Source organism: Phoenix dactylifera, chromosome 8 (assembly GCF_009389715.1).
Source record: "Phoenix dactylifera cultivar Barhee BC4 chromosome 8, palm_55x_up_171113_PBpolish2nd_filt_p, whole genome shotgun sequence".
Lineage (NCBI taxonomy): Eukaryota > Viridiplantae > Streptophyta > Magnoliopsida > Arecales > Arecaceae > Phoenix > Phoenix dactylifera.
The window spans coordinates 16,131,266-16,153,312 of record NC_052399.1 but is presented as its reverse complement, the minus strand read 5'-3'; the positions used below and the strand labels follow the sequence as shown (position 1 = coordinate 16,153,312).

The following is a 22,047-nucleotide window of genomic DNA, read 5'->3' as shown; positions in this document are numbered from 1 at the left end:
AGAGAGAGTGCAAGGCTTCTTGTCCTGCTCATGAGGATGCACGTTGATCGGGCCTTAGCGTAGCGTTTGCCTAGATTCAATGATAACATTGAGAATTTGGGCCAAGAAATGCAAAATTAGGCCTGAGGGCTGGCCCATGGACACCTGTCCGCCACTGCTTGCGTTTCATGGAGGCACTCGTAGGAACTGGATCGTGGGATTCCCACTTAATTTCTAAAATAACAAAAGTAGCAACATTTTTTACCAATTCTTGACAGCTTCAAATGGACAAACATGCATATTACCTCAACATGGAATTTTTCAAGAAAACGCTCATCATAACAATTCAGGTGGCTTGACATAATACTATATATCTAATAGTTGAAATTGTGTAATGGCTATTATTTAGCTATTGTTCCACAATAACAGTTTTATTTTATCATTTTTCATTGTTACTTCAGATACAATACTATTTTTGAACTCAAATATCCACCATGAGTGGCCAGCTATCCATTATTTTTCATTATAATAACTGTTAACGAGTGTTGCAACAGCCATGATTGTATTTCTGGAGAAACTAATAACCCGAAGCCAAATAACGTGGACAATAGCTTTTATTTTTAACAATAAATAATATTTGTAGGTAGATATATTGTATAGAAAAAAAAGGATCTAAAACGTTACGGTCATACCTTCTCGAAGTTTATGCATGCATTATGCTGAATGGGCCAAATCCCAAATAAATCAACCTGAATAGCCGGAATTATAAGAGGGTACCCAGTTTGCTGCACTAATCGCCTCATCGTAAATATGAACAAACTTAATTTGACTCCAAAGTAGAGATCATCTTTCTCAAGTTCTCCAGAGTGAACTGGAGTTCTTGGAGTAGACCTGCATGTCAGATAACCAAATTAGAGACTTTTAAGGTCCGTGACAGAAATGGAGGCCCAAGATGTCCCTTGGCTTCATGTCTCGTTCATGAAACGCCAATGAAAAGAAAAATAATTTTAGGGGAAAGATCTGCCAAACTAATCATCTCCGTATCCCTTACAAGTTAACTAAACGCAACTGTCAGCTTGCGAAGTATCCCCGCTGCAAAACTTAGCATCGAAGATGCGATGAGATTTATGTGCCTTTGGGTTCTTAATGGAGCTGGTGGGATCTTCATTGTTTCTTTTTTTAGGGAAAAAATATACGTGCTCATAAGAAAGATGGTTTTATTTTATATCATTGGATTGTAATCTGTTGACACGAGACAAGGATGGGCCAGCTTTGTTGTCCCGTCGTAATCCTCATCTAAGGTAGGCTCCTAATGCAATCGTTCTTTCTTAGACAAAGAGCCATCCCTCACCAAGGCACCGTGTGACGTGAGGAAAGGTACAAACGACCAACCTTACTCTGAATCTCTGGCCCTATGCTTGTCTTCGCATAGAAGGAAACACCAGCCACTGATTTGCGAATAAGAACGTAGTACTTATTTCTTCTTACAAAGCCTTACTCATATCTTTTTTTTTTTGGTTTGGCCGGGTGGGGAGAGCGGATGGGATTGGTGAGAAGAATTTTTAAGCTATTGGATGTGTTGTGCGTGTACCATCCGCTGCTCGGGACATCCAAACTATGATTAATGGTGGGATATTTTTTTTAATAAAAATGGTAATTCATATAATTCTAACGTGAGTGCATACTGTCAGATCAAAAAAATGAAGAGTACAAAAGAGGGATATGTCAACTATAGATGTTCAGAAAAATTCTCCGAAGTGCTGAGCGATTAAAGAGGTGACCCAGTCTACTGCCATGTTCGTCTTTCGGAACATATGTGCTGCCTGAAATACGCTTATCTCCTAAACGAATTTACGAGTCTCACAAATGAGAAGATGTCCATCACCATACATATCCGCTCTTTGTATCCAATCGATCACGATGGATAAATTCCTCTTGAGGTACACCTGCTTGGCACCAAGTATCCGTCTTGCATAGAAAATACCCTCTCCAGCAGTCTGCAGCTCTGCCTCAACTACCGTGAGTCCTGGCGTACGGCGACCATCGGCTGCCACCAGGTAAAGCACGTATATCGTAAGGCCAACGGGATAGCAAATTGGATGATCTCTTATGTGGCTAACCATTTTGGAAAGACACTATGGCTAGGGGAGAGGGATTACCTGGTGCACTCTTTTTATCTTTTGATTTTTTTTGGATGTATACGTACTTGATATATATATATATATATATATATATATATATATATATATATATATATATATATATATATATATATATATATATATAGAAAATACATCCACTACAGCAGAAGAAAAAAAAAAAAGTTTTGGAGCATCACTTTTTTCGCGAGTTAGATAGGTAATTTTTAGGTGGAGCTGCTTTGCCTTTAGGAAAGGGCCCCTTTAGGAAGCTTTATATCCCTCAAGTTGCTGCCACGTTAAATCTCAGGAAGCACCGAACTACTTTTGAGAGCCTCACAAGGGTGAGTAAAAAGAACTGCTGGTTAGATCAAGATCTTATTTTAGACTTCTAGTGTGCTCCCCTCTCACGATATCATGTTCAGGCCGGATATAGGGCATCTGGAATGAAATGGATTATTGAGGAACCTGGTCTTTCAATGAGACTGGAGGACAAGGCCATGGACCTGTTATAAGATCCTACTTATGCGCACCATACGTTTCTTAATGGGCACATAATTTTCCATGGCGCCTGGAAGCTAGCCATGTTTTGCCCATGTTATAATATCATCAATAAAATTTTAAGATGAACTTCTTAATTAGTGCTCTCAAAAGCTTTGTGCATATATTGGAGCTATTATTTGCTACTAAAAATCAAACTAATAATTTCATTAAATATTTTAGGTTTAATTCTTGCATCGTTCGTCCAAAAATTTTAAACCTAGATAATTATAGTACAGGTCGAATTCTTTCCCTCTCCCTTTCTAAGAAATATATATATATATATATATATATATATATATATATATATATATATATATATATATATATATATATATATATATATATATATATTCCATGTTTTATCCATTTATTGGATGCCAATCTTATGTTGATTCAAATTCATAGAAACCAAGCCTATTTGACATGATGCTCAAGATATTACTATCTTCTACATGTACACACTAGCAAAAAAACCTTATTTACATTAAATTTAATTTGATTTTTTTTCTCCCTCTGGATTTTCTTTTTTTGTGATTATTGATTGGTAACATGACCTAGATGTTGCTCTTTTCTTTTTTTTCTTGAATGCATTCCAGATATTTTAGTTTGGTGAGTTTAACGTACATATTGGATACTGGCTATATCTTGTGATGATGCATTGAACTTTAGATACAGCTCCTTACCATGCATCAATCCTATATATTCTTTGCATTAGAAAAATTTGAGCAGGTGGAATTCGAACTTTTACTTTTTCAAACTTTATAATTTGTAATCTCTCTGACATTTTCTCTTGACAATAAATTTAGAATTTGGCTCGGGAAGAAAATTTTACCAATCCATAGCTCATAATTTTATAAGCGGTAAAATTGAAATTTACAATCTACAGCATTATGAAAGCAGCCATGAATATATAAGGGCTCTCAGGGATATTATTTTTTTGTCAGAATATAAATTTATCTTTAGAAGTACAATAAACAATTAATTTCCGTTAAATAATTAGTAAGTCTATCACTGAAGATTGCTGTTAATCAAGAAGGAAAGTGACTTCACAAATACAACCTTATTTTTATTTATTTATTTATTTATTTTTGGTGTGAAGAGAGTAGTGGTACAGAAAGCTTACTCCATGCTCAAAGTCAAATCTATTTATCCATTTGCATAAAAAAACCAACAAGATAAGGAATAATGACTTGTGAGAACGAACATGGCCCTCGTTTATATGGAATAAACGTTTTGTTGGCTTAAGAAGATGCCTTAATTGGACCAATCACATAACGACACTTGATACCATCTTTAATTCGCCATTTATGCACCATACCATGTGTTTATCAATGGGATGTGCAGTGATAATCCTCTTCAAAGATTTTAAATTTCATTCAGCTTGTACAACGCATTGCTGTGAACCAATAAAACCTCTAGCAGCACAACCAATTTGTTTCTCTTCATACTTATTATTTTTTGGTATATCGGCTGCTCACGTTAATTTCATATAATTACTGCCATTAAAGTCGAGAGAAAGAAGATGACATAAAGATGGAGAAACAGATACAAGCTAGGTTTCAAAGAATCTCTCCGAAATGATAGGCAGTAAAGAAAACAATTCAATTAGTTATTTTATTCGTAATTCGATATACATGAAAGATATTTGGACTTCCTCAGCATCCCAATTGTATTAGTAGATAGAAATACGAAAATTATGACTCATGCAATTATTTAACCTTCCCACCCCGGGATTGATTGAAGTCCGTGACCTTGTATTGAAATCATGCATGGCATCGACACAGCTCGAAATTTTTTCTTCCTGTAGCGGCACCAATTCCAAGACACCGACACTAATGCAAGCGGTGCACGAGGCAAGCGAACCTAGCCCCTAGTCGTGAGGCCGATTGAACCCCCCATCTCTCTCTATAATCTTTTACCCCGCTTTTCCTTTGGATCGCGGGGATATGGCAAGTAGTCGCGTTCCCGTGACAGACGATAAATACGGTCGGCATTGCACTTATTAGCTCACCCGCAACCCCCCGTCTTTTCACCGCCACCGCATTTCCCTCCCCAACTTCTCTCCTTCCCTTCCCGTCCTGCCTATCTTCGTTGCAACGCCCCCGCGATCACTCAGAGTTTGACGCAGAATCGTGACGCCGTGAATCAAAAACCAGCATCGAATGGGGAAGAAGGCCGGCTGGTTCTCAACCGTCAAGAGAGTCTTCAAGCCCTCCTCCTCAAAAGACCTCGACCGAAGGGTCAGTCTCTCCCCTCACCATCCCCACGCTTCCAAATTCGATCTAAAATTGATTTTTTCCGGAATTATTTTTCCCAGAGGCAGAGGGGGAGGGAGGTCGAGGCGGAGGGAAATGACACGCCGGAGATAGTGTCGGTGGAGCATTTCCCGGCGGAGACGTCGCCGGAGGCCACGAACGACGGCGGCGGGTCGTTGGGGGCGGCAGAGGAGGAGGACAGGGAGCACGCGATCGCGGTGGCGGTGGCGACGGCGGCTGCGGCCGAGGCGGCGGCGGCGGCCGCGGAGGCGGCGGCAAAGGTGGTGAGGCTGGCGGGGTACGGCCGACTCTCTAGGGAGGAGAAGGCCGCGGTTCGCATCCAGTCCTACTACCGCGGATACCTGGTACGTCGCCGATTCCCTTGTCCTACATCGTTTCCCCCTTTTTTTTCGAATCAAAAAATTCATCTTTATGTGCGATTAACGAATGGAAACCTAGTTACGCAGCCTTTATAAAAAGAAATTAGGGAAATTGAGAAAAAAAATTTCGCTCAAGAGATGCAGGGCTTTTCGTGTGAATCCGACGAACAATTGTGTGATATAACGCCACGTTTGCTTGGCACCATCCCCCATTACTTTTCTAAGACCACCCAACGGCCCCCAACACACACACACACCAAAAAACCCCATCCTAGGATTTCCTAATTAATAGTTCTATTCTATTTTATTTATTTATTTTCTACTAAAATAATTATTTTATATAGTATGAGTACGAATATATATAATAAAATTAAAAAATAATAAGTCTCAGAGTTTTCCATGCAACTCTTCCTCTCCAGACTACCATAACAACATAATTACAAAAAATGACAAAACAATGGCGAAAAAACAGCATAGTTATATAATAGAGAAAGTTATTATACTTTGAATTTTTATACAGATGAATATTTGGAAGCATCATATTTTGATGAGAAGGACCTACGGCTGCTTTCTTTTTAATAAAGAATGTGTATAATGGGAGTCTGCAAAATGGTTATTATTGCTATTATAGAAGTTATCATTTAAGATGGATATTATGGTAGTTATAATGTTATTATGACATCCGTTGCTTTAAGAATGGTCCCTGGTTTTCTATCCGCTAGTGGGTTTGGCAGACTTGCCCGACCAACAAGTGGAAAAGCTGTGGACCCAAAGGCTATGATTACTAGGTTTTGGGTTCAGATTGCAAAGGGTCAGGTCTGGTCTTGCAGCACGGATTATTGGAACTTGGAACCACCGTCAGGACATGGACAATACGGACTCGATCCGATCTCAGCCATGCAACACCACACTTGCTTTTAGTTGGTTCCTTGCCTGCTACGTTGAGTAATATATAACTCTAATAAATAACCCTTTTACTCTAATAAAATAAGTGTTATATTAACTTTTTTTCAAACTTTTGAGTCCGAATTCCTTTTCACTATTGTTTTATGTTATTTTATTATAATTCGGTACCATAACCCTGTTACTCTTCACGGGTTTTATTAATTGGAATGAACCTGACAAGATAAAAGGCCTCGCCTATGCTCAGTCAGGAAGTCCTGTTCGCGAAAATGGACAGATCCTCTTCACCTAAAGAGCCTACATCGTCGTACGTGTTACGACTCGATTATGTTGCAAAATTCCTGCGGCAAGCATGACGAGATACAAAGCAGACTTTGTTCATTTCGCTTGCACCGAGCGTTTTGGTGTCAACGTTTTATCATGTTCTCGTATAGTAAGAGCCTTATCGGCAAAAAATACGACTTGATTGGTTTGTGGCGAAAATAAATAAATAAATAAATAAATATGGTCTTGACAAAAAAATTGAAGAATTTTTTTTATTTGGTTAGAATTTAAAAAATAAAAAAGTAGTATTTTTTATGAAAATACGATTCTTATATTTTATGAAAAAAATTTACGAGGGACATAGAAAAGCTTTTTTTATGGGTAATTAAGATTTTTTTTTTCAAAACTATTCTTAAACTATCAAAATATATGAATAAATTTTTTATTAAATATATAATAAATATTTTATATAATTAGTTAAGAAAAGTAGCTGCTCAAACAATACCTTAGAATATGCCGTTTTTGTATGGTCAATTAAACATCTCAAAACTATTTTTCAAGCATAAATATTTTAGAAATTGGCTTTCCTAAAAGAAAAATAATTTGGCGAGAAAAAATTGTTCCTGTGGAGAGCTAATTTGCTAAGGTTCAATACTGCAACCACATGATGTGCACTATGTCAACAAATGTTGTATGCTTCTGTTCTTTGTTTTAATTTGTTTTTCTTTTATATATCACCCGGCGAAGATCCTTGGAGCGATATTTGCAACCTGTAGGTGGCTGAACTGGAACCTTATATTACTTATTGCACAAACTGTGAGCCATTTTAAATTTGGTCTTTTCTTTGACTGGTATTCTGGGATTGATCTTTACCTGATTTCTTGTAATCTTTAGATCTTTGTAAACTACAGTTCACGGGTAGCTTCGCCACCCTTTTTTTTTTATTATTATAAGAGAGAGAGAACAAAGCGTTGAACCTTTTTTTTGGTTGCAACTGTCGAACCATATTAACATGGGGAACGGTGGTACAGGCCCGGAGAGCCCTGCGGGCGTTGAGAGGGCTGGTGCGGCTGCAGGCCCTGTTCCGAGGTCACCACGTCCGGAAGCAGGCCCAGATGACGATGCGCTGCATGCAGGCCCTCGTCCGCGTCCAGGCCCGCGTACGCGCTCGCCGCATCCAGTTCTCCCAGCACTCTCGCAGCTCCCTCTTCCCCCGCCCTCCCTCCACCGCCACCAAAGTCCTGACCCACGAACCCTTCTCCGACTACCTCGACCACATCAAAGGTGGAGGCCGTGACCACCACCGCCACCGCCGCCAAGACTTCGCTATGGAAGAACAATACGAGGACGAAGAAGAAGAACAAGGAAGCCATCCCATCGGTAACAAAAGCCCCTCATCCAAGGACGGCTTTGGCTTTAGAGACTGGGACGCGGGCCACCAAACCTTGGAGACCATGAAGGCCAACTCCCAGCGCAAGCATGACGCCGTCATTCGTCGTGAAAGAGCCCTCGCGTATGCTTACACTTCACAGGTATCCATTTCTATCTTCAGTTGTCTCTAGTATGCAGTTAACACGGTACTACATTGACACACTTCATCTGTACACAATTGGCAGCAGCAGTGGAAGCCTGAGAAGCCCCAGTGGGGCTGGAACTGGCTGGAGCGCTGGATGGCCACCCAGCAGTGGCAGGCCAGGCGCGATGCACCGCCGGTGCCGCCTGAGAGCTCCTACGTCACGGCCACCAACACCGTAGACCTGTCGGAGAAGACCGTCGAGATGGACCTTGGACGAAGCCCATCCAATCCGGTGCACGATCGTCGGGATGAGACTACGGCGGTGCCGAGTTACATGGCTGCGACTCAGTCAGCCAGGGCCAAGGTTCGGAGCCATGTACCGGCGGCCAGGCGGCATGCGGCTCAGTGGAATCCGTCGACTGGGAGGGCGGGGTCGGGGCTCAGCAGGGAGTCGTCGAGCTCGGGAGGACCTGGGAGGAGCCCGAGCCGCGGGGGTGGTGGGCTCCGTGTTCAGACAAGGCGGCACACAGGGTACAGTCCGGATTCCAGCTACGGTGAGGATGACTGGACGCCGCCGGTGGGAGGGGACGGGAGGAGGGGCATATACGTTTGATGGATGCATGGATGCATGCATGCATGGGTCGTGTACTTATATCCGTGCTGTTGTTATCTATCATGCGTGATGATCGATCGAGTCTTGAGTTCTTGTTGGATTTGGATTTGTTATTTATATAATATTTTGTTTTTTGGGTATATATATATATATATATATATATATATATATATAGTTTATGCGCTGCTTGTGATAAAAGACAGAGCATCTTTGGATGCTGGAAAGTCGAAAATATTGTAAATATTTTAAAATAGTGAGGGAATCGGAACTAGTGTGGAGTGGAGTTTTGGGGAATTTTATATAAAATTAAAATGGCGAACGTTTCGTTTTCGTGCGATGTAGAATTTTTTCTATAAAAAATATGTTCCTTACCCGAGTTGCATTTTTGCCAATTGGCACATCCCCTTAAAAATGTCTCAATCTCGTCCATAAAATTGCAATTTTGATCGACAATGACTTAATTTTTATCATCTCCTTAATAAGATGGTTGCATGACTATCACATGATGGTCTAAATGATTCAAAATTTCTAAAATACCTCTCTGAAATCTAAAACCGTCCGGCTACTTCATCCTCTTTGACCACCTTCGATGGCTCCTTTTGCGGCATAGCAAGTGAGAGTGATGAGGCATAGTAGCAGCATCGACCACTTCGAGATGGTGCGAGCAGTGCAAACCTGCAACTTGCTGTTGATAGACAACAGGAAGATCCAAGCTTGGACCGTCGAGAAGAAGCTGAGGGCCATTGGCTTCTCCATCCATCGCGCCCTCATCTCTCACTTCCTCTCTTTGCCATTGCTAATGTCCTTTGCTCCCTCATGGCTCTCGAAACATCTTCATAGAATTGACCAAGTGAGAATGCCCCACACTTCGGTCGGCTTGATCAAAATAAAATTCATCGAATTATGCTCGGACTAGGACACAAATAGTTCAATAAAAATTGTGGTGATCAAATATAACAATGCCTCGCAGGAGCCAAGATGGGAGCTGAAACGTCACCCGACGATCATGGATCAGGATGCTTTACTAGGGTTGACCCAAAATCATGAAGAAAAGTATCCTACTCGTCTATCATCTCTAGAGATAGTAGAAAAAGAAAATCTAGATAGAGAGAGACATTATACAGAGAGAATAAAGAAGAGAGAGAATCTTTGTTCGGGTTCAATCAGGGTTTTGAGTTTGATTGTCAATAGCACGGGTCAACCTAGATTATTCAACATGTCTTGCCATGAATTAAGAGAAAAAACTTTGCAGAGAGAGAAAGCGGGGAAGAGAGAGATCGGAGAGAGGCAGAGAGAGCAAGGTCTGTCTCCATCCAAGGGAAGAAAAAAGGAAGAGGGAGAAGGTAGTTGTGGTGGTGCCTCAAGCCAAGGAACTTATGGCTACCCACTATGGGTGGCAATGACTGGTGGCATCAGATCAAAACAAGAGTTTCCGATCCCCTCTTGAATCATGGAACTGAGGTGCCTCGGTGGTCGGAACTCTGGTCAAGGCCATAGCCATCAAGGGAGCCAGAGAGAGATTTAGTGACAAGCGCCGATGACGAAACAAATCAGAATCAATAAGAGAAGCGATCGATCCAATAAAATAGGAAAACATAGCACATCACCCTTTTCCACCAAAAATTCGAAGATTACCGACCTAATTGAGGCTCTCGACGACCCCAGAAGAAGGAGAGAAAGAGTAGCTTAAGAGAGGTCAGGTCCTTATCTGGTTTTCGACGGCGGTTAACCGCGACAATGACGTTGACACAGTCGACGACCGCAGAAGAAATTGAAAAGAAATTTGGTGACGGCTGGGTTCTTCGGTGAAGTGGAAGAGGGATGAGTGAGGGAGCTTTAAATAGTGCTTGTCCATGATCAGAATCCAACCTGAAGTCGGATTTCGTCCGACCAACTCAAAGAGGAAGAAGACTCCCGTTAGGAGACCTCTTCTCTCCAGGCACGTGTGTGGCACATGCAATTTTTTTTCCTTTTTTTTTGTTGGGCCAAAGTGAGTGGGCCGGTCAAGTGGACCAGGCCCAATTTGCTGGATTTTACATTATCATTTAGGAGACATAAATAAGGATTCTAGTCATTCGGGAGTTTAATTGGATGAAAAAATAAAATTTAACGTGGCTAAAAGTTTAAAGAAAAAGGTTCAATTTGGAAGAAAAAAGTGTACACAATTCTTAGCGATGAGAAAGGCATGGGGTAATTAAATCAATTTTTTAAAAAATAGAGAAAAATATTCTTGATATAAATATTGATAGATGGACTCGAGAAAAAATATTCATCAACTTCAAAACTGTCATTTTACTATAATATATATATATATATATATATATATATATATATATATATATATATATCCCGTGAACATTAAAATAGAAGGTAGGAAACTACAACTATGGAATAGGCAAGATGGCAAAAAGTTAAAGAGATTTTTGTTGAAAAATGAAAAAACGTGACATCTGAAAAAAGGCACAAAGTTTGGCAAGCAACGAAAAGATAATTTAATGCATAAGGCATTGAAGGAATCAAAATGTCTCCTGTAACCAGGGAAAATTGTCAGGGGGTCGCGGTGGGGATGATCTCACATGAAAATTTATAATTATATATATTTTTGCTTTAAGAAAAAATATATAGAACCGGCCGGACAAATGATAGATGCAAGCCCATATTAATTAACCAGAATTCTCCATGACGCTGCCCCCACACCGCAGTGCTTTGTATCTGTAATGTCCGGGCCCACAACCTACTAGGCCCAATAAGAAATAGGCCCAGTTAAGAGTTGGGCCCAAATTTCACTGTAGCCAGCATAACTATTATCAGAAAAAAAAAAAAAAAACGAAGGGATAAGACCGACAGGGAGGGGTTACCGCACCCCCTGCTGGCAGCCGATGCCGGCGCGCCGGAGACAAGGGGGGCGGCAGCCAGTCCCGAAGTATGGAGGAAAGGAGAGGATGGGACCTCTCAGAGGGGGGTTTCATCCTCTAAACAAATATTTAAGCCTCTGCCGGCAACCCCAAATCACAGACCCCCCTAAACACCGAACGAGAGAAAGAGAGAGGGAGCCGAAGCCCTGGAGCCTAAGGCCAAGGAGCCCTGAAGCTCTGAAGAAGGGGGGACTACCAGGGAGGAAGCACTGCCCGACTACACCCGACTAAAACCAGGTATGGACTCCCTGTTAATAAAATTATAAAGCATGGAGAAACCCCTCTGTGGGGTGCTCTTCCCCTCTGTGTCAACAGTGACATAGAGGGGAGGAGGCCGGCACAGGAGAGGGAGAAAAACCCACAATCCCTGGGTCGGGCCGGACTCACAGGCCGCGACCATCCGGACTGAACCCAACCGGGTTCGGCCTGTTCACGAACCGGACACCGCGGCCTCGGCCGCGGGTACCTTGGGGTTCGGGGGGGGGCAACCCAGGCCGCCATATCTGGCCGGGACGACAACAGAGGCGGCCACAGGGCCGCCAGCCCCGGCCGGACCACCACCTCTTCTCCGGCAAGGGGTGGTGGTGCCGGAAGGAATGACCGAAGAAAAGAAAAAGAAGAAAGAAAGAAAGAAAGAAAAAAGAAAAAAAAAAAAAAAAAGAGAACTCACCGGACCTTGAGGCTTCATCCCCTCCGGCCATGCCTTGCCGTGGACGGAGCGGGTGGAGGCTCTCGTTTATAGCCGGATCCCGACCCATCTCCGAGCCCTTCCCCTCTCCGGCATTAATTCGGAGGGAGGAAGGGCTGGCCTTCCCTTCCGCCGGCGCTCCGGGGGGGAAACTCCACCTCGGTTGGTAGATCGGGGGGAGCCTCGTCTCCCCGGCCGCCTGCAAGGGAAGAAAAAGGAAGAAGAGGAGGGTTTCGGTGGGCTGAAAGTCAGGGTTTCGGTGAAAATAAAGAAAAAAAAAAAAAGAAGAAAGAGAGAGCAAGGGAGGAAAGGAGAGATAGAGGAGGCCGTAGATCCGGCCGGAGGAGAAGAAGAAAGCCGAGGGCTCGGCCGGAGGCTAGGGTCTCGGCGAAAACAAAGAAGAAAGAAAGAGAAAGAGAGAGAGAAGGAGAGGGAGTGACCGAGAGGGAGAAGGCCACAGATCTGGCCGGAGGAGAAGGAGGGGGCCGGAGGACCGGCCGGAGGCATGGTTTCGGTGGAGACGAAGGAGAAAAGAGAGGAGAGAGAGGAGAGCGGGAGATGAAGAGGCGGAAGCCTCTGGAAGGGGGGAAGAAAACCTGATAACGGGTTCGCGGGTCGGATCCGAATCCGAACCCGCAACCCGTTAAGCCCAAAGAAAAAGAAAAAGAAAAAGAAAAAGAAAAAGAGAAAAAAAAAAAGGGGAAAGGGTTTAGCCAAATTTGACTAAACCCGAGCCCAATCAAATTGGGCTAAGTCTGGACAAGCCAGACTATAAATTTAACCAAAATTAAACCCAAATTAAACTTGGGATTAAGCCTAATGACCAATTAGAAGGCCAATTAAACCATATGGACCCAATCAAGGCTCCAATATGAACACATTAGACTTGGGCTAAATTTCGGGTAGAATCCAAACAAGTAAAAGGAAATAATATGCTCATTATAATGTGATTTTAGGTGACTCAGGATCCGTCACCAGGACGTAAGAAACTTGGGAGAAAACGAATCACTGTAAGTAACCTGTCCTAATCCTGTTATGGATCATGTTATGTTATTAATGTTTCCTAAGCATTTATTTTAAGTATATATTTTTTATACATGATATGTTACAATGCATAAGTAACTTTAATGATCGCAGAAGCTATGGCTATGTATGCAACATGATGATACTGATATTATAATCATGCATGTAAGTTTATAAAGTCTTAGCTAGCCCAGAGGCACTATAATGGGCTCAAAGATGCTACTGAGAATGACTGAGCCGCCAGTGGCTGAATAGTAACTGAGCTGCCCCGCCAGTGGCTGAATAGTAACTGAGCTGCCCCGCCAGTGGCTGAATTGGAATTGGGCCTGCCCCGCCAGTGGCTGAATAGTAACTGAGCTTGCCCCGCCAGTGGCTGAATAGTAACTGAGCTGGCCCCGCCAGTGGCCGAGTCTGACTTCGCAGTAGCATCCGAGAGAAAAAGGACCACGGCATGCCGGGGGGGGGGGGCACGGTTTCATATGCATATAAATATGAAAATTTTGTGATTTGCACTACTGCTTTGTTTAAATTGCATACTTATTATGCCAGGATGATTATTAGATAAACATGCATGTCAGCTTCTCAAAATCCTGATTTACATGTTTAGTCTACTGGTTGATCCGGTAGGATTATGCAGGATTACTTACTGAGCCGTGTAGCTCACATCTGTTTGTGTTTCGTTTTCTTTCAGATCCTCACCAGTGATCGCCATCAGATATGTTTTTATTTTGTTACAGAGCTTCGTATTTTTGGAGAAGCTTATATACTTCTGTACATTTGAATAGCATAGAAGTTCTGTATTTTTGGTTTCAAACTTGAAGGTTGTACTGCAAACTTTTAATATATATATATAAGGATGAATCCTTTTTGGCTACCTGTTACCCCTGTATGAGGCTGCGTGCTACTGTGGGCGATAGTCGGCAATAGCACGGCCGTGTCACGGATCCGGATCCGGGGCGTGACACCTAGTGGTATCAGAGCCTTAGGTTAAACAATAGAATAACCATAAAATGCCTAAGGAAAAGGGTAGTTAAGAATGTCACCGTCATAGAAAATGTTATAATATGCTAGTTTATCATAACCTCACTTTAAAAATTTTTGACTGCTAGGTGATCATTAGGAAGATATGGATGACGACCGGAGACCACCCTTCCCGGAGCCCAGCGAGCGGTCAGTTTCCCCGGATACTCCACGGTCTGCAGCAGGTCAGGCAGGCCTAGCCGGAGTGTATCGGCTTATGGCGCAAGTGCTGCAACAGCAGCAGATGATGCAGTTGGCCGCTATGCCATCAGCAGACTCCTGCTATGAGAGGTTCCGCCGACTGAACCCCCCCGACCTTTGAGGGTGGGTCTGACCCTATGGCGGCTGAAACATGGATCCGGGAGATAGAGAAGATGTTCCGAGCCCTCCACTTTCCTGATGAGGTGACAGTCCGGCTGGCGACCTCTATGCTGACAGGAAACGCCGAATACTGGTGGACGGCCATGGAGACGGCTTATGCCGTTGACAGACTCACCTGGAGGGACTTTAAGAGGATGTTTTACAATCAATACTTTCCGGACTCAGTGCACCTGGCGAAGCAGAATGAGTTTTTGACACTAACCCAGACTGACCAGATGTCCGTTCTGGAGTACGCCAATAAATTTAACGAACTGGGACGATTTTGCCCCAAGTTCATGGAGGATGAGAGAAGTGAGGTGAACCGGTTTGAGCAGGAATTGAGGTATGGGATTCGGTCCCGAATATCCTCCCATTTATTCTCAAGCTACAAAGATGTACTGCACCGAGCCTTGAAGGTTGAGGCTGACCTGATACGGTCCGGGAGAGAGAGGGAGGACCTGAAGAGGACCCGGTCATCAGGAGCACCGAGTAGTGGGGCTGGAGGCAGCAAGGGGTCTGTGCCCAAGAAGAGACAGAGCAGAGGCTGCCCCACCTGTGGCGGAAACCACAGGGGTACCTGCATGAAGAAGACCGGAGCTTGTTATTCTTGCGGGCAGACAGGACACATCGCCCGCAACTGCCCTAGCCGAAAGAAGGACGAGCCCAGACATACTGCACCAGAGGACCAGAGATCGAGGGGTAACCCTCGGGTTTTCGCACTGACTCGACAGGATGCCAGTGCTAGCGATCAAGTGGTGACAGGTACACTTCTGGTCAACTTGGTTCCTGCCCTCATTCTATTTGATTCTGGTTCTACGCATTCTTTCGTGTCGGTTAGCTTTTCCAGACAATTACATAGCACATCTGAGAAATTAGTGGAACCATGGCATGTTGCTACACCCCTTCAGAAAATCGCAATTGTTGACACTAAATATAAAGATTGCATAATTCAGATAGGGGAAAAAGAATTAGAGACAAATCTTTTACAGCTTGACATGCAAGACTTTGATATTATCTTGGGCATGGACTGGATGTCACAGTATCATGCCCACATTGATTGTTACCACAAGAAGGTGGTATTTCGGATACCTGGGGAGCAAGAATTTTTCTTTCAGGGCGATATACCCTTCAAGATGCTCCTACACTACACTTTATTTCTGCCTTGAAAGCTGGAAAGGCTGTGAGAAAAGGGTGTATGGCCTATCTGGCCTGTGTAATGGATACCCAGAAAGAGACCAAACTGGAAGATATTCCAGTAATCAGAGAATATCCGGATGTCTTCCCGGAGGAATTACCAGGATTACCCCCAGACCGAGAGATCGAATTCACAATCGACCTCGCACCAGGAGAAGGGCCAGTCTCCAAGGCTCCTTACCGGATGGCCCCTGCTGAGTTAAGGGAATTGAAGGTACAACTATAAGAAGCTTTTTGGGATTAGCCGGGTATTACCGGCGATTTGCGGAAGGGTTCTCCAAAATAGCTACCCCCTTGACCCAGTTGACTAAGAAACGGGCCAAGTTTATCTGGGACGGCAAGTGTGAGAGGAGCTTCCAGGAGCTTAAACAAAGGTTAGTTTCTGCCCCAATTTTGACATTACCGTCCTTAACTGGAGAATTTACCATCTACAGTGATGCTTCCAAGAACGGGCTAGGCTGTGTGCTGATGCAAGATGGCAAGGTGGTAGCCTATGCCTCGAGACAGCTGAAACCCTATGAACAGAACTACCCGACACATGACCTAGAGTTGGTCGCAGTAGTGTTCGCCTTGAAACTTTGGAGACATTATTTGTATGGCGAACACTGTGATGTGTACACCGACCACAAGAGCCTGAAGTATATATTCACCCAGAAGGAATTGAATATGAGGCAAAGAAGGTGGTTGGAACTCTTGAAGGATTATGACTTGAGTATTAAATACCACCCAGGAAAGGCCAACGTGGTGGCGGATGCCCTAAGCAGAAAGTCAGTTATAAGCTCCGCCACTTTACTCACCACTCAACCACAGATTCAGAAGGATCTCGATAAAATGCAGGTTGAGGTGGTTACCCAAACTACAAAAATTTTGCTGGCCGCCTTGAGTATACAACCAACCTTGATCGATAGAATAAAGGTTGCCCAGCAGTCTGATGAGCACATTTGCCAGCTCAAGGATGAAGTGGAGAAAGGGTTGCGACCCGAACTCCAAATGCACCCAGATGGCACTCTAAGGTTTGGCCACCGACTGTGTGTACCGGCAAATGTTGACCTAAAAAGGGAAATCATGGAAGAAGCCCACCAATCCCGTTTCTCTATTCATCCAGGCAATACTAAAATGTACCGGGACCTTCGGGAACATTACTGGTGGAAGGGGATGAAGAGAGAAATAGCTGAGTTTGTGGCCCGATGCTTGACCTGTCAGCTAGTAAAAGCAGAGCACCAGAGGCCAGCAGGGTTGCTGGAACCAATAGAAATTTCTGAATGGAAGTGGGAGCACATCACGATGGATTTTGTTATAGGACTCCCCAAAACGGTGAGAAAGAATGATGCAGTGTGGGTGATTGTTGATCGCCTTACAAAATCAGCTCATTTTCTGCCATTCAGAATTGGTACTCCTTTAGACAAGCTGGCCCAATTATACATCGATGAGATTGTACGCCTGCACGGAGTACCAGTGAGTATCATTTCTGATCGTGACCCCCGATTCGTGTCCAGATTCTGGGAAAGCTTTCAGAAGGCCATGGGTACCGGACTGAGGCTCAGTACAGCATACCACCCCCAGACTGACGGCCAGTCAGAGCGGACAATCCAAACTCTGGAAGACATGCTGAGGGCTTGCACTGTGGACCTAGGTGGAAACTGGGATAGTCACATACCACTGGTGGAATTTGCTTATAACAATAGCTACCATTCCAGTATCCAGATGGCCCCATACGAAGCTCTCTATGGGAGAAGATGCCGATCCTCCTTACACTGGGATGATGTCGGGGAGCGGAAAATGCTAGGCCCCGAACTGGCCCAGCACACTAGAGACAAGGTACTACTAATTAAGCAAAGGCTTCAGGCTGCCCAGGATAGACAGAAAAGATGGGCTGACAGAGGAAGAAGGGCCTTGGAATTTTTGGAGGGGAACTTTGTCTTCCTAAAAATTTCACCATCAAAGGGTATTACCCGATTCGGAAGACACGGCAAATTAAGTCCTCGCTACATTGGCCCATTTGAGGTTCTTGCTAGAATAGGCAAAGTTGCCTACAAATTGGCCCTACCTTCAGAGCTATCAGGCGTACACAACGTCTTTCAAGTCTCTTTGTTACGGAGGTACGTTCCGGATCCCAGCCATGTGGTACCACATGAGCCTCTGCAATTAAATAAAGATTTAACCTATGAGGAGGCTCCCCTGCGCATCATAGACAGAAAAGAGCAAATTCTCCGAAGGCGCACCATTCCCTACGTTAAAGTCCAGTGGACCAAACACACTGAAAGGGAAGCTACCTGGGAATTGAAGGAAGAGATGCGACAACGCTACCCTCAGCTCTTCGAGAACCGAGGTATGTTTAATTTCGAGGACGAAATTTATTTAAGGGGGGAAGGATGTAATGTCCGGGCCCACAACCTACTAGGCCCAATAAGAAATAGGCCCAGTTAAGGGTTGGGCCCAAATTTCACTGTAGCTAGCATAATTATTATCAGGAAAAAAAAAAAACGAAGGGATAAGACCGACAGGGAGGGGTTACCGCACCCCCTGCTGGCAGCCGATGCCGGCGCGCCGGAGACAAGGGGGGCGGCGGCCAGTCCCGAAGTATGGAGGAAAGGAGAGGATGGGACCTCTCAGAGGGGGGTTTCATCCTCTAAACAAATATTTAAGCCTCTGCCGGCAACCCCAAATCACAGACCCCCCTAAACACCGAACGAGAGAAAGAGAGAGGGAGCCGAAGCCCTGGAGCCTAAGGCCAAGGAGCCCTGAAGCTCTGAAGAAGGGGGGACTACCAGGGAGGAAGCACTGCCCGACTACACCCGACTAAAACCAGGTATGGACTCCCTGTTAATAAAATTATAAAGCATGGAGAAACCCCTCTGTGGGGTGCTCTTCCCCTCTGTGTCAACAGTGACATAGAGGGGAGGAGGCCGGCACAGGAGAGGGAGAAAAACCCACAATCCCTGGGTCGGGCCGGACTCACAGGCCGCGACCATCCGGACCGAACCCAACCGGGTTCGGCCTGTTGACGAACCGGACACCGCGGCCTCGGCCGCGGGTACCTTGGGGTTCGGGGGGGGGGGGGCAACCCAGGCCGCCATATCTGGCCGGGACGACAACAGAGGCGGCCACAGGGCCGCCAGCCCCGGCCGGACCACCACGTCTTCTCCGGCAAGGGGTGGTGGTGCCGGAAGGAAGGACCGAAGAAAAGAAAAAGAAGAAAGAAAGAAAGAAAGAAAAAAAAAAAAAAAGAGAACTCACCGGACCTTGAGGCTTCATCCCCTCCGGCCATGCCTTGCCGTGGATGGAGCGGGTGGAGGCTCTCGTTTATAGCCGGATCCCGACCCATCTCCGAGCCCTTCCCCTCTCCGGCATTAATTCGGAGGGAGGAAGGGCTGGCCTTCCCTTCCGCCGGCGCTCCGGGGGGGAAACTCCACCTCGGTTGGTAGATCGGGGGGAGCCTCGTCTCCCCGGCCGCCTGCAAGGGAAGAAAAAGGAAGAAGAGGAGGGTTTCGGTGGGCCGGAAGTCAGGGTTTCGGTGAAAATAAAGAAAAAAAAAAAGAAGAAAGAGAGAGCAAGGGAGGAAAGGAGAGAGAGAGGAGGCCGTAGATCCGGCCGGAGGAGAAGAAGAAAGCCGAGGGCTCGGCCGGAGGCTAGGGTCTCGGCGAAAACAAAGAAGAAAGAAAGAGAAAGAGAGAGAGAAGGAGAGGGAGTGACCGAGAGGGAGAAGGCCACAGATCTGGCCGGAGGAGAAGGAGGGGGCCGGAGGACCGGCCGGAGGCATGGTTTCGGTGGAGACGAAGGAGAAAAGAGAGGAGAGAGAGGAGAGCGGGAGATGAAGAGGCGGAAGCCTCTGGAAGGGGGGAAGAAAACCTGATAACGGGTTCGCGGGTCGGATCCGAATCCGAACCCGCAACCCGTTAAGCCCAAAGAAAAAGAAAAAGAAAAAGAAAAAGAAAAAGAAAAAGAAAAAGAAAAAGAAAAAGAGAAAAAAAAGGGGAAAGGGTTTAGCCAAATTTGACTAAACCCGAGCCCAATCAAATTGGGCTAAGTCTGGACAAGCCAGACTATAAATTTAACCAAAATTAAACCCAAATTAAACTTGGGATTAAGCCTAATGACCAATTAGAAGGCCAATTAAACCATATGGACCCAATCAAGGCTCCAATATGAACACATTAGACTTGGGCTAAATTTCGGGTAGAATCCAAACAAGTAAAAGGAAATAATATGCTCATTATAATGTGATTTTAAGTGACTCAGGATCCGTCACCAGGACGTAAGAAACTTGGGAGAAAATGAATCACTGTAAGTAACCTGTCCTAATCCTGTTATGGATCATGTTATGTTATTAATGTTCCTAAGCATTTATTTTAAGTATATATGTTTCATACATGATATGTTACAATGCATAAGTAACTTTAATGATCGCAGAAGCTATGGCTATGTATGCAACATGATGATACTGATATTATAATCATGCATGTAAGTTTATAAAGTCTTAGCTAGCCCAGAGGCACTATAATGGGCTCAAAGATGCTACTGAGAATGACTGAGCCGCCAGTGGCTGAATAGTAACTGAGCTGCCCCGCCAGTGGCTGAATAGTAACTGAGCTGCCCCGCCAGTGGCTGAATTGGAATTGGGCCTGCCCCGCCAGTGGCTGAATAGTAACTGAGCTTGCCCCGCCAGTGGCTGAATAGTAACTGAGCTGGCCCCGCCAGTAGCCGAGTCTGACTTCGCAGTAGCATCCGAGAGAAAAAGGACCACGGCATGCCGGGGGGGCACGGTTTCATATGCATATAAATATGAAAATTTTGTGATTTGCACTACTGCTTTGTTTAAATTGCATACTTATTATGCCAGGATGATTATTAGATAAACATGCATGTCAGCTTTTCAAAACCCTGATTTACATGTTTAGTCTACTGGTTGATCCGGTAGGATTATGCAGGATTACTTACTGAGCCGTGTAGCTCACATCTGTTTGTGTTTCGTTTTCTTTCAGATCCTCACCAGTGATCGCCATCAGATATGTTTTTATTTTGTTACAGAGCTTCGTATTTTTGGAGAAGCTTATATACTTCTGTACATTTGAATAGCATAAAAGTTCTGTATTTTTGGTTTCAAACTTGAAGGTTGTACTGCAAACTTTTAATATATATATAAGGATGAATCCTTTTTGGCTACCTGTTACCCCTGTATGAGGCTGCGTGCTACTGTGGGCGATAGTCGGCAATAGCACGGCCGTGTCACGGATCCGGATCCGGGGCGTGACAGTATCCATGGGTGGCCGCCAGCAGTAGATGAAGGATCACCAAATAATGTGCACCATATACTTATAAACTATGGGGGCGTTTGGTATGAGATGATCGTCCCAGAATCAAGAATAATATGGATGAAGATGATAAAATCACCGCATTTGGTTGCATCACGGTGATCTTACGTGGCGGTGATCCTAAATCACATCCACTCTTCAAGTCACTGCCCAACTCGATGATAGAATACCCGTCATTGAGGTCGGAAATCCAAGATCACTCTAGAATAGTGATCTTGGATTGAAAATTAAAGACAAAAATATCCCTTAATTTTGTAAAAAAATAAATATATCAATATACCATCAATATATTATGTCAATATTATATATATATATTATGTTGATATTATATATTATATTAATAATATATATATATATATATATTATATTATAATATATTACTAATCATATTGTTATCCTATTATTATTGAAGAATAATTTTAAATTATAGTAGAAATATGTTATTATATTTTATATTTATATAAAAATATTAAATATATTACTCCTATCTACTTTATATTTCTAATCACAATAATTATTAGTATTAAAAAATCTATTATAAGTATAAATAAAAATATTAATTCTATAATGAAAAATAACATATTTTTATAAAATTAATAATTTATAGGAGTAATAAATATATTTTTATAGAATATATTAATACTTAATATATTGATAAATATATTAATATTTTATATGATTAATAAATATATGATAAGGGTTACTAAAAGTAGAATATGTGACAAAATTATGGCGCTATTATAGGAATTAGCATATTGACTTACATTTTTTATTAATGAGAATTAAAAACATATAAAAAATCTATCTAAGATATATTATAGGTATTTATAGTATTATGTGGTCGGTGATCTTGAATCTCCGTAACATACCAAACAAGTTACTCATGGATATCCGGAGATTTTTAATCACTGGATCATGATCTACCGAACACATTGATCTTAGAT

General features: G+C 43.6%; 1 protein-coding gene across 2 annotated transcripts; it reads left to right on the top strand.

Annotated features, from left to right (window-relative positions):
• Window positions 1-4,622: 4,622 nt before the first annotated feature.
• On the top strand, window positions 4,623-8,731 carry LOC103702505 (protein IQ-DOMAIN 1). Of its 2 annotated transcripts, none has more exons than XM_026802762.2 (4): window positions 4,623-4,900; window positions 4,978-5,280; window positions 7,494-7,994; window positions 8,082-8,731. In XM_026802762.2, exons 1-4 carry the CDS (start codon window positions 4,823-4,825, stop codon window positions 8,589-8,591), a joined length of 1,392 nt encoding a protein of 463 aa, XP_026658563.2. In that variant the 5' UTR covers window positions 4,623-4,822; the 3' UTR covers window positions 8,592-8,731. The 2 variants fall into 2 exon arrangements, with proteins under 2 accessions (XP_026658563.2, XP_008783186.2); XM_008784964.4 differs by having other exon boundaries at window positions 4,626-4,900; window positions 8,079-8,731.
• The last annotated feature ends 13,316 nt before the right edge of the window (window positions 8,732-22,047 follow it).

What these genes read in the sequence shown, in the direction of transcription:
- LOC103702505 (XM_008784964.4), top strand. Translation starts at nt 4,823, where the DNA reads ATGGGGAAGAAGGCCGGCTGGTTCTCAACCGTCAAGAGAGTCTTCAAG. An exon ending in CAAAAGACCTCGACCGAAGG is followed by an intron (nt 4,901 to 4,977) that starts GTCAGTCTCTCC and finishes TATTTTTCCCAG; the next exon opens with AGGCAGAGGGGGAGGGAGGT. An exon ending in CGTATGCTTACACTTCACAG is followed by an intron (nt 7,995 to 8,078) that starts GTATCCATTTCT and finishes CACAATTGGCAG; the next exon opens with CAGCAGTGGAAGCCTGAGAA.